This window comes from Rhea pennata, chromosome 1 (assembly GCF_028389875.1).
Source record: "Rhea pennata isolate bPtePen1 chromosome 1, bPtePen1.pri, whole genome shotgun sequence".
In the NCBI taxonomy this organism is placed as follows: Eukaryota; Metazoa; Chordata; class Aves; order Rheiformes; family Rheidae; genus Rhea; species Rhea pennata.
In genome coordinates this window covers 22,195,173-22,208,453 of record NC_084663.1, presented here as the reverse complement: position 1 = coordinate 22,208,453, position 13,281 = coordinate 22,195,173, and the positions used below count along the sequence as shown (strand labels likewise).

At 39.7% G+C, this 13,281-nt stretch overlaps 1 protein-coding gene across 5 annotated transcripts in view; it reads left to right on the top strand.

The window, feature by feature from the left end:
* Positions 1-13,281, top strand: part of PLXNB2 (plexin B2) — a 257,671-nt gene that overhangs the window by 205,042 nt on the left and 39,348 nt on the right. For all 5 annotated transcript variants that reach the window (XM_062583102.1, XM_062583127.1, XM_062583094.1 and 2 more), the window contains 2 exons: positions 1,908-2,056; positions 5,067-5,175. In XM_062583102.1, the coding sequence (XP_062439086.1) occupies positions 1,908-2,056; positions 5,067-5,175 (258 nt within the window). The remainder of the gene's footprint in view (positions 1-1,907; positions 2,057-5,066; positions 5,176-13,281) is intronic.

The window sequence follows — 13,281 nt, the reverse complement described above, 5'->3', positions numbered from 1 at the left end:
TTTTCCAGCCCATACTGGAATGAAACCCAAGGCTGTAGAAGTCAGAGAAAGAAAGAGAGGTGCCAAATGTTCACCCCTTACACAGCAATAGTTCTATGGCTGGCGCATTCAGCCACGACAAGGAAAAAGCATTACTTTGCCTTGGTCAACCAGAAGCTGAAGCAGAAAGTGTTAGACTCTGATCTGCTTTCAGCAGTTGCTTTTCAGCAGCAAGCCAAATGCTGTTTTTTCTGGGCAGGGTGGTTGCCTAGAAAGCAATGATACATGCTGCTATTGGGCAAATCCAAATTACTGTAACAGCAGTGTTAGTACTTCAAAACTCAGGCACACAGTTTGATATAAATGTATCTTGAGCTATCAAAAAAATGCAATAACTGTGTGACGGAGGCTGAGAACCATAAAAGGGATATATTTCACTCAAATAAGATGATAACAGTTTGATTCTGAAATCTGTGGCTCAAACTGGCAGAGACACGAAGAAGCTCTTGAGGCTGCATGGTTAGAGTTGCAGTGTGGGCAGCACCCAAAGGCAGCAGGGTGTATGAAAACATGATGGCCATGATGGTGTGTTCGAGAAGAAATGGCAGGTAAACTTTTGAAGTCTGCGGAGGAAAGCAGGTAGCCTGAAATCTTGAGAGAACATATGGAGAAAAACACTTGTATAACACCTCTGCTATAGTAAAGATGGTTTGAAGGAGGAAGAAGAAGAGAGCAAAGAAAAAGAAAAGTATTTTCACTTGGTGAAAATCCACGTAGTTGCAGATTAAACAGTAAATACTGAAAATATTCTGATATGTTTTGTTTTTTCAAAGCTTTTCAAATTAATGCAAAATAATTTGGAAACACAAACTGTTCAGTCATTTTTCAGCTAGAGCATTCATGGGTTCAGTGCAAAGGAATGGCCAATGACTAAAAGATCTGGCTTTGGAAATTTAAAAGTAGGGGCAAATATTCAGAACAAGAACAAGAATCTGGAGCTGGATTGGACAGCAGACAGCAACAGCCATGCCTCTGTGCTTACAACTTAGATCTAACAAACGCCACAAACATTAAAGTCCAGACTTTCAGAAGCTGCATTTGCCTGACTTCGAGCATATGGAGCTGTGCCGTCTCCCTCTCCCTGAAAATAAACTTAGAGCCGTCCAAAGCTGAACACCTGTAAGGTCTTGCTGGAGCTCCACCCTGTGTTATATTAGCAAAGCAAGTCACTCTCCCAGCAGATTTTCACAACCCTAATGCTTGTTCAGGCCATCCATTAACCTGAGAAGTCCACTGCCACCACAGGATTTTTCGGTCCACATTTTAATCACAAGTTATTTAGCTAGCATCAGTCCACATACTGCAATATCCTACTGTTTGATGCAGTAAGGAAGACCAGGGGACTAAAGAAACTTCTGTGTGGGGCACATTTTCTGCTTGGGAGACGTGCTGTTCTGATACGAACCCAAAGGGTGAAAACCATGGGGGAAAAAAAAAATCAAAAAAACCTCCACCTGAAAATAAGGCTAGAAATGCTCAGTGAAATGATTATTGGGGAAGCCCTTTCCATTTGCTTTTCAAAATAACAGTGCTTTAAGAGATGAAGCAAATTTAAGACAGAATAAAAACCAGGCAATAACTTTGTACGTAAATGTCTGCCACAGGGCTTTTTGGAATTATGTACTGTGTGTTTATGTTGAACACCAGAAATCTGAAGCTAATTAATACGTATTTTCAGCTAATAAATAACTAATAACATTAATAAATTACATAGCATGTAATTACATGGGTGCTACAAAAAAGTCTTTATCATTTTAAGTGCTGGTCAGTCAAAGTAGCTTTAAATAATATGAAAGAGCAACATGGTCACTGTAGTATTTAAACATGTTTTTTTTTTTTATTGTTATTTTCCCCTCATGCCGACACAGATTGAGCCAAAAACTGGACCACTAAGTGGCGGAATTCTTTTGACCATAATGGGATCTAATTTGGGTATAAAAGCAGAAGATGTAAAAAATATAATAGTGGTAGACCAGGAATGCCTTTTCAAAGAGGAATTCTACTCTGTTTCCACAAGGTAATTGCTCCGTATTTTTCACAAGATTTTAGGAGAAAATAGAAACTTCTATGCACTTTCAGGAGAAGAGAAAGATCTCCCTGCAGTTACAAGAAAATTATCAACAGAAGAAAAACCTAGTGCAATATACTTTTAATATTTCATTCTAACATGTCTGAGGATTTATTTAAAATTGTTACAGATTCTAATGCAGCAACAAATTTGTGATAGAGTAGTACCCTTGTGTTTCAGATTGCTTTTTTTATTTGTTTCAAAGGCTTTTATGAATTATTACTGCAGATGTTCTAAAACTATTTATGTGTTTTCAAATTCAAGGCATCATAGATGTGCAGCCAGTCATTAAAATCTTCATGAAATCCAAACCACAGTACAGCCAGGCAAACAAGATTTATGGGAAAGTTAGGCAAAGCAAGGGGAAGATCGGTCTTTCTTTGTTTTAGTCCAGCCACAAAGATTCTTTCCTGGGGGCAGGGAGGAAGCCCTGAGTTCTGGTGAAGCTTTGGGTGACCAACTTCGGTGGCAGAGCCAACAAGTCTGTGGATGTTGAATTGCCTAAGCAGGTTGGCAGATGCTTTGTGGATTACTTGTCACACACTTAAACACCACCAAAGTGAAGATAAGATGCCTAAATTCTTCTAGATTACAGGTTTTATCAAGCATCTACTTTGAAGAGAGAAATACGCTTTTGATATTAGCTGATTAAAAGCATAGCATGAAGGATCAGTAGTAGTATTAATAGTAATGCTGTATTTCAAACAGTTTAGTTTTTTTCTTTCACTTTTGATATTTCAAATTGTGCCTGAAACCTTGTCTTTCTTTCCCTTCGTTTATTTCTAAGTGTAATATAGTAATTTCTTGCTATTTTTGTGGCTTGTTTTGAAAGATATTTTAAAGATGCCTAAGTAAATTTTTTAGCTTTTGCAAAGTCAGATTATGGATCAGGCAGATTTAAAAGCTTCCGAGGCCCCAATGACCTGAGAATGTATATAGATGTACAGCTCTTACTGCTTCCCAGATCCACTGCCATTGCTCCCCTTTCTACATGCATCACCATCCACATTAATTTCCAACTCTCCTAAAGTCCTCTTTTCCCATTCCCTGTTTTCCGTGTTTGCGGAAGCAGCACTGAATCACAGTATAGCCTTACAAGAATTTCCCCCAGCCTCTTGGCTTTTTCTAAAGCTTTTTGATATTTTTAAATACATGGAAAGAAGCCAGAATGAGATGACTGGTTCCTTGTATCATAGCAACATTACTGGTTTCCTAAGTTCTGCCTGTGTGGTAATGGGTGAGGACAAATGCAACTTGCATAATATAATTTACCAACAAATTAGGGGGGTTTTAAGGACGATCTCCATAAGGGAAGCCTTGAAAAAGAAGTTATTCAAAATTTCCAAATAGGTGTCTATAGTTTTCTTTCTGTATCTTCCTTCCTTCTTTTTATTTTTACCTCCTTTTTAAATTAAAAAGAAAAAAAAGGCGCCCCATCAATCTCGCTTATCCTTTGCAGTGAAAAGCCATCGTTAGGAGACCGTTCTTGCCACGGGAAGGAGAGCAGGAAGATTTCAGGCACTTCAGGCTGCTTCCTGGCGTTACTGCTGCTTGAGTCCTCGGCCTTAGAGAAGTCGCGGGCTCCTTCTTTGTTAGTTTTCCCTTTGCAACGTGGGGGAAGGGAGGCGATGCTAACACTGGGGAGAGGAGGCAAATTTTTTTAATTAAAATCTCTACTAACTGCGCAACGGCATCCCCCCCCCCCTCCGCCCCGGCCCCCGACTGCTTTCCTTAGCTTGACATATGGTCCAAATTCTTCCGAAGGCACCATTTCCTGTGCCTGCCTGACAAGGAGATGCAACTTCCAAGAATACAGTAGGGATGATGAGGAACAGACTGCAGGCGCAGGCAGCCGCGCACACGCCAGGACATGCAAGAATTTAGAGAATTTTGTCCATTTGCCAGTACCGAGGCTCAACGTTGTGGAGGGATCTGCAGAGGAACTTTGCAATCCTTTTACTACAAGCCCCAATTTAAGGACATTATCCTCAGTAAATTTGTGGGGGGAGCCTGGAGGGGAGATTTTATTTTCTGCTGGGGATTTTGTAGGCAACCATGCATTGCTTTAAGAATACCAGCAGTAATTCAAAGAATGAAGGAGATGCTCGGAGCGTCTCAGGGTGTGTCTGATGATACGAAACTCTGCCTGCAAAGGCTGCAGACCTTGTATAGATCCCTCTCTGACAGCTCTCCATTAAATGGTTGCCCCAGTTTTCAACTGTTTCGAATCCTTTCTTACATTCTTATATCCACGCTTCTATTCTGTGGATCAGCTGTTGGATGAAAAAATTTAAACAGCGCAGCTATAACCAGGCAGCGGTGGTAGTTCGTTCACGCAGGATGTTTTCCCTCCAGGATTCCTTGACCTCTGATCTGGCACAAGATACCTGGGATTTATTTTCAGTGAACAGTAATTCTAAAGAGATTTTGATAGTAGGTGTGAAAATATAGTAGTTTCAAGCTGAGAGACAACAGCATGCACTTGAAGAATATTATAAACTGGAATACACAAAGTTGTAAGATAGCCAATTGCCTGATTCCTGCATCGAGGTGGCAGGTTTCTTTGACTTTTTTTTTTTTTTTTTTTTTTTTTTTTTTAGCGTTACTAGATACGATGAAAACATTGGTTAGGAGTGGGTAGTTTCATTCCTGATTTTGGAGTAAATTTGATTTTTCTATAGAAGTCACCTTTACTAACTGACCACTAAGTGGTTGCTGTGCACAGTGTGCAGGTTTCAGTTTTGCTTTTAGGTAGAGACAAGACTGAAATATTCTCGGATGGTTTTGGGGGGGATCTCTGAGCCAGAATTCAAGTACATTTGGTGGCATAGAAAAAAGTTTGTGCTTTTGCTTGCACTGTGTGTGGTAGCTAACAAAAAATTTTAGTTTTGGCGTAATACATTCCCTTTGTACTCCAGCTGGTATTTTTAACATATAAACTTATATTATTTCTTGCTAGGATTGTATGTCAAGTTGGAAGAATGACTGAACCAAAACAAGGTCAAATTGAGGTTAACATCAATGGAAAATTAGGTAAATCACCAAGTGATGTGAAATTTACCTACCAGGTAAGTGTATTTTTTAAGCAATCTGTTTCATACATAGTGCATAACTTAGGTTTAAATTGTGCCTGTTAAGCACAGTCACTTCTATTTACCTAACAGACATTATTTCATCAACAACATTATTTTTCAAGTATGCTAGAAAATACGTAAGCATTTCTTTATACAAAAGATACACCAAGAATGTTTTCTGGACTGTATAGCCAGAGTCTCAAAATAATTACAGAATGAAAAAAGTCTGCAACAGAAAAAAATTAGGTGTTTTTTAGACCCACAGTGACTACACTGTTTTAATCAGTAGATTAACCAGTGTTCTTAAATGTGAGAATTAATGCATAGCCACTACAGAATAAGTAATGAAGGTGCATTCATTTTTTTAAGAATTTATTTCGTAGAAAAATATAGCAGGCAGAGAAGTAAGCAAAGCCACAGACAGCATGATATATGTTCCTTTTACGCATGCACTTTGTTTTCAGTGTCGCCGTGAAGGAGAGTTTCAGTAGTGTCTTAATTGCTTTACCCTAAATGTAGTCCTGGGTTAGGGCTATTTTAGCCTGTAGTTTTAGTAGCGAGCAGCTGTAGCTGTAGCTATGAGGTCTTCAAAATTTATAAGAGCCTGTGATAGCAGGGATGTTTAAATAATCTCTGTCTTCATATAGATACTTTAAATTACATCTGTAAACCTATAAAACATGAAGAGTGTGTTTGACTTCTGTCATCTCTTTCATTGTAACTTCTGTCTCATTAATTCCTGATACCTTGTGAGGAGGAAATGAAGGGAATCAGCAGTAAGAGGTGAAGTAAGTCACAAATAAGAAGCAGTTGAGAAGAATATGCCCTGTTTTCACAGAACAGGCCGTAACTGTCTTTTTCCAGAATTTCCAAACAAATGCCTCCTCTCCCAGGTGGGATCTCTGCAAAACCACTTCTTGCTTGCAAATGATCTTTTGAAGTCAACAACCTCCTCTGTTTCTTTGTGAAAATGTAGGTTATAATTAAATTTTCCTTTGTCAGTCTCATTCCTCTTACCTGGAGAATGAAATATGCAAAACATCATGTTTCATGTTGTCTGTTAAGGCCTCTAGGACAGATGCTTTGGCAGTGAAGCCTAAATGGGACGAGATTTTGACATGAATCCGTTGTGTTGTTGGATAAATTTTGCACAAATTCTCCTCTGCTTCTCCTGTGTGTGAAGATTCTCTCATGGTCTGCATGAAAACCAAATGGAAAAATTGTGAAGTGTGTTTAAAGGCAATCTGAAGCCCCCTTGTATGCTTAGAAAACCTGTCTGTGAGTCTGATGTGATTGCCTGCTCGTCCCATCTGTGAGATGAGATAAGCAGCCACTGCTTTTTGCTACTAAAAGGAAAAACTCAAATGCATCTCAGTGAGATGCTAGAAAAAGCTGCTCTACCTAGATGCCATCCAGGCAGATGTTTCCATGAAAGTTCAAGACTTCCTGTATGCCTATCTCAGAGTAGATTGAGGTTGCCAAAATACAGATAACTAAGCTAACTGCTGCTGAACAGCATCTTTGATTACTGCAAAAATCTTTCCATGAAGCCAGCTGTGGACTGCAGTAGGATTAAAATTAGTATGGAGATGTCACATTCATGTACACCTCTACAAGTGTATTATGGGCTTTTTTTGGCTTTTGGAAAGATCATGGCAGACAGTGAGTTTATATTGTCTTAAAAGCTACGGTCTTGTTTCACTGCTGTTTTCAGGCTGTTCTGTGTCTTATTTCAGGAGACATGCAAAATCTGTTTTACTTAAAAACTCTTCTATTCAACATTTACAAAGAAAAGAAAATATTCTTCTTTCAAAGAGCCTTCCTAAAATATTTTCTATTATGTGTTTTTTTCTGTGCTTGAGTACATTATCTGGCTGCCCTCCTGCTGGCAGATACCACTGTTTCTGTTGTCTGCTTTAATCACCCTAAGCTTAATAGCTTTAACTTCAGCAGTGATCATTTCAAATATGATGTGCGGCAGCACAATGCAAAAGTGTACTACTAATGCACAAGGAGGCAATGCAGCTACCCAGCCTGTTGTGTCTGTGTCTACTAACAGTGTCTGCATACTCTCCAGCCAAAGTTTCAGGCTAGCATGTGTGGCTAGTGGCTACAACCAAAGACACGTAACCCGTTATTGAGTAATAATGCATCTAGCTATTGCTGATGCTCAGCCTGAATGATGAGGAGTGTTATTAAAGCTGAGCTGGTAGAGGATCGATAGGCAGCAGAACGTAGGGCTTTGACTTGTGCTTCTGTCCCACTTTACCAGCACAGCTCATTTCTGATCCAATGAACAAGTGAGACCTCCATTAAATGAGTCAAAAATCCACTTAGTGGAACTTAGTGGGGGGGGGTTCAATTTAAAATATTTTTTTAACTAAAATGCCCTGGTCCATAAGAGTCTATGCTGCATACTTAGCATCTGTATTTGCTGAATACCATGTGAAAAAAAAGTTCTATTTCTCCCTACTAATCATAATTTTTTCTACTCGGCTCCAGTGCTATGTTTAGGTCCAGACATTCCAACAAACTTAAATTCTGGTAGCCTCATCCTCCTCCACTGACCTTTCTGCTGTTTGTTTGACTGTAAGCAGAAGCAGGCAGTAACCATTCTCTTTTTTAGTGAAATAGAAATGAAATGATCCTAAGTTTTCATATCCAGGTCTGTCGTACATCTGGAATACTGACAGCTCTGCTGGTCTCTAAGAAGATGGAGCAGCAGAATGGCTAAAGCGCTGTCCTAGTTTTTTGATTGTTTGTATAACTTTATCTGATTTGTTTTTTACTATGGCAGTGAGAAACGGTATCAAAGTACAAAGGAAGGAAGCAATTTTTCCTACATATACGGCTCAGATTTGCTGATCACATACAAGCATGATTCCTTTCTCAGGGTAACTCCTCTTCAAATTCCTGAGCCACCAGAGCAGAGAACCGACAGCTGATTCTGGGATCTCCAATATTAGTTGCAAGAGCAATTCTGTGAGCTTTAGTCTGTGTAGATTAAAAAGAATGTATGATCAGAAAGTTCAAATAAATGTGAAGTGGAGAAAATAAAGGTAGCACCTTGCAAAAATTACGATGCATTTCTGTAGCTTTCTAAGGAACTGAAGGTGTTTCAGGGATTGCTTTGGAAATAAGGACATGTAATAAATCAGGAATTTTGTTTACCTAAGCAAGATCAGATGAATAACCAAAAAGAGGAACAAAGGGGGCCAAATTTTAGTCTGATCTGAAACAAAAACAAAGCTGTCTACTCACTGTACTGGAAGTTCAAAGGTGAACATGAACAGCACAGTTACATTTAACATGTTGCACTCTTCCACCTTAATATTCTCCCAAATTGGTAGTTTCCTCTTATCTTCATCCATCTTCTGCTTTCTTTCTTGATGTTTAAAGCAGGCACTCTGGGAGCTCTCACAACCACAGTGTCAGTAGTGCCTCAAGGCTTTTGAGGAGGGCTATAGCTCATTCCTTGCTTCTTTTCCCTGAACACATCTTCACCTGAACACATTTGCTGTAGTTTTGTTTTTCTCTTAACATGCCATGTTACCATCTTGACTGATGCTGCTAAGCCATACATCTGTAGCGGTCTGGAATTGCCAGCTTCCAGAGGACCATAGCTGTTTTATTATTGAGTTTTCGTGTGTCATCATGCTTAAGGGTTAGGAGAACTCCTGTGTAATTCAGAGCTTTAGGAAAGTTGGCCCTTCCTCATGCAGATTATCTTGGACTTATCATCCAAGGTATACACTTAAATATATGTCCCACCATTCAGTGCTTGTGGTTCTGCTCAAGAGCTGCCAGGGAACACTGGGTCATTATAATTCTACATTATATGATATTAATAAATTATAATGCAAACTTCCAAGTCACACATGTTTGTATTTCTCCATTAAACCTGTCAGCTCTATGGTCTTTTCATAAGAGCATGTTGTCTCTGCCTCAGGATTAAAAGGTGCTACCTTGAGTCCAAAAAATTAGTTGTTTTTAATATCAACCTTTTGTATGAGCATCCCATCCGGAGCAGACAACACAAACTGCTATAATGGTGTATTGCTGGGCAGTTGCTCTGCCCACACACCTGGAGTGGCTGGAAACATTTGATCAATTTGCACTGTGCAAATGTTTGCAAGGAACAGCCCCAGAAAGGTAAAACTCAGCTCACTGGTCTTCTATTACGGAAACAACCCAGTAATTCAAGTCTGGTTTGTGTTGTGCCTGTGGATGCTCCAATGAGACGAGTAGGGTGGAGTGGTTGGGGGCTGGTAGGTCAGGTCAGCCACCGCGGCGAACACAAGCCTGCCAAGTGCGCGCAATGGAAATTCTTTGGTTGAATATCCTGTGGGTGGGTGGCTTGTCTGAAGAAACAAGAAGCAGGCTCCCTTGAGTCTGAGAAAAGACGGGAGTGGAGAGAAAGAGCAATTCCTAATGACTGGCGTTCCCTGCTCAGAAGTCTAATTTAGCTCCTGTGGTTATCTGATAGTCCGTGAAATGACATTTTGACCTCCAAGAACATGGCCATTGCCCACAGCACTTCATGGACTATGACGTGTTCATGCCTTTAATTTTTGTGTACACTATATGCAAGAATAATTTCACTGTGAATAGGATGTGGGTAATTTTGGTAACAAATGGGTTGTTTTGCAGACCTGCTACAAGAGCCAGAACTAATTGCAGCTGAGTATGAGATCAGGAAGGGAAAAGGATGTTTTAGGTTTCCATATCCTTTGCTGGAAAGGAGAAGTGAAGGAAAGGAAGAATGAGATTAATGCAGAGCAGTAATGTGTTCCGACAGTGTACGTTTATGAAAATCTTATCTGCATGTGTGTGTGCATTGTCATGAGGCCCTTGGCACAGCATCCCTGTGCTCTGCTTGTAGGGAAGCACGAGAGCCCATTTGTACTTCTGAGGATGTGCACTGACATCTGAAGGCAAACCCCAGCTCGGAGGCCACTGCCTACTGGAGCTGACAGATCAGGAGCTTGGCTGGTTTTGCCATGTGCTGCTCGTCATGTCCATTTGAACACATCTGTTGCTGGCTTCACCCTGTGCTGCATCTCTCACAGCTACATCGTGGGGATATACTCTGCCACCATCCTCTTTTCCTTCGCCAGTCATTTCTATGCTGTAGTCTGGCAAAGCTGATTTTTCTCCAGCATGGATTTTCTGCCAAGGTTTCTTTGCATCTCTGTTGGGCTCCCCTCCTCTGTTCCCTTCCTACTGCTTCTGAATTTCTGACCCCTTAGGTGAATCACCACTAGCCTTCTTGGTGGCTGATTGTTTGATTTTCTGCCTTAGTGAAGGATAAACGGTAACCATTTTTATCTCAGTGGTGTAATTAGGCTAGAAACTTCCCACCACAGAGAAATGTTATAGCAGAACACAGAAAGTTCGGGATGCACTTGTCAACAGAGGAGTGAAAATGCAGAGAAATCAAAAAATTAGAGATACTGTATCTAAATGAAGCTCTGCAGAAGTGCACTCTTATTTCTTTTTTTGAATACTGTGCAAGAGACCAGAATTCAGTTGGTGCAACTTGACAATATAAACTAAGAAAACTGCAAAGCAAATAAAATCAATGGAAAGGAACATTAATCAGAGTGACACATTGAATACTGACTGCAAGTTGGGTGGATGAGAGAGAAGCTGGGGGAATGGTATAATTTAGCATCTGCATATCCTTAGTGAGAAAATTGCAAGAAACTGGATAAAAAAAAAGAAAAAAAGAGTAAGAGTAACCTTACTGTGTGGTAAGTAAAGTAGACTTGGTAGTCCCATGTGTTTGGATTTGACACCAGCAGAGCAAAGAGATCTTAAATCCAAGGAGCCCTCCAGAAGCATTTTCAGCCTATGAAAAGTATCTTTTAGTAACGCAGCAATCAAAAGCGTAAAGAAATAACAGATCACCTTCCAGATTTTGCAAAAAACTGACTGCAAGTGATAAAATGTTAATGATGTAAAAGTTCATTCTGGATTAATAAACAGGATGAAAAATGCAAGAGCTCAAATATGAATACTCAGAGAGTCTGCAGTAACTCTATCAAGAGCAACAGTCATGTACATTGCTAATAAATAACTTCGCTTCTAAATGTGATTATAGCTGGAACAGGCATGGAGATAATTCACCTTCCAGCACACAGAAAGCATTAAACTACAAGGAAAAATATGTATTTATATTTTTGTGAAACAAATTTGTAAAAACAAGACTAAGGATATACACAGAATGCGAGGGGAAAATTTCTGACTGCTCTGGAGAAAACATGATCCTGGAAAATGGCCCGAACATGAAGTCACATACATACTTGGGCCAATGGAAGCTGTTTTGCCAGTGCTTACTCATTCTCTTTTCTCATCCCACTATGCAGAAGAGTGTCTGAGAGGATAGACTGATATTTACCATGAAGCAAACCCCCAAAATACAGTTTGTGAAGCTTGGAGGAGTCCCTGATGCAAAGACAAGACAGTAGCACGCAGGAAAGTAAATGCCAAGGGAGGGTTTGCCGAGTTACAAAGACTTCCCTGGTGTTACCAAGAGAACAAGTGAATTTGCTGCCAAATGAGCTGGTACTGTTCGAACATCATGTTTCACAGGCGATGTGCAAGGATGTTACAAGGATTGTCTTATACTTCAATTTGCAGCATTATAACTATTGCCTTCAAGTAAACTATATGAATGCCATGAGCACTAACCACAGTCACATAAGCTCTCTACTTATCTTTATTATCCCTACAGCAAAGCTGCTCAATGATTATTTCAAGTCTGGAAGAACTACTCATCAGTTCAGGAGCAGTAACTCAGCAGCATGGTGCAATATGGTAATACTGAGGTGCAAGTGGACTTTGACACCTCTAGCTGAGCATTATTACACCAAACTAGGATTTAAGGAAAATGTGTATGTAAGATTTCTAAATGCCTAAGCTTCCCACAACTTACAAACTAAAATCTGCCCACACCTACAAGCAAGAAGTCCTGTCAAGATCAAATTATTTCTTTAGAATAAACCGAACAGTAGGGAGCAAGTTACATCTGTTGACAGTAGAGCCTTGCTTAAATAACGTAGACGTGGATGGGCATGTGTTTTAACAAATCTGTTCCAAACACAGAACATGATCACAAATGTGTAAGAGGGTGGAACAGTCACTCTGCTGGGACTTGGCCTGCAAGACCCAACAGGAAACAGGCCACTGAGCAACTGGCAGCCACTGGAACAGGCTTTTTTAAAACAGAAAACTCACGCGCAAAATAATCTATCACTGCACAAAAAGATTTGTTTTCACTCAAACCGTGACAAAGAGAGAAATATAGTCCACTGAAATCTCTGTTTCAAGCAAAAGAAGGAAAAGAGTGAAATATATGTAAATTATGATATTCTACACTTCAAGGAGTTATAAAATCAAAGTTAAATTAGCATTTGTAGGGTTGTTCAAATTTCACTGTGTCCGTGAGAAATGAAATATTGTCAAATCCTCGCAAAGGATGATGTTTTCCAGAAGAATTATTTTAAAGCTGCTATAAATTCCTTGTAGGTCACACAATCAAAATGCTCTGCTTAACATCATGATTGCAACGGGCACTGTGGTGTCGTGTTATAGAAAGTGTGACTTCCCCCGGGCACCTTCTCACTGAGTGAACGCAGAGAGTGAGGTGCAGAGAGCCGAGTGCTGAAAATGAAAGGGGAGTGTTTATGATGATCCAGGGATTGTAATGAGAAAAGGGAGGAAATGAGGAGAAAACAGATCCTGGAGGGGATTTTGAATCACTGATATCACAACTGTTGAGATCTTAGGTTTATCTTCGCAGTTTGTACTGCCTGAATTTTCAACATTGTAATATTCAAAATATTTTGAAATATTTTAATATTTCAAAATTTTTAATATTTCAAAATTTTTAATATTTCAATCCTCAGTGAAAATTAAAGATTTTTGTGCCTTGGTAAATGCAGCATTTTTATGCTGCATTTATATACCTCAAACAGGATTTGCCGTCTGCCCCTTGTTTTCCTTTGCAAGGAGAAAGGATCTCCTGTAAAGTTTAAAGAGGAGCTGTGTGGCTGCATTCAGGAGTGTAGAGGTGTGGGGTTTTGCTAGGATTTGCAA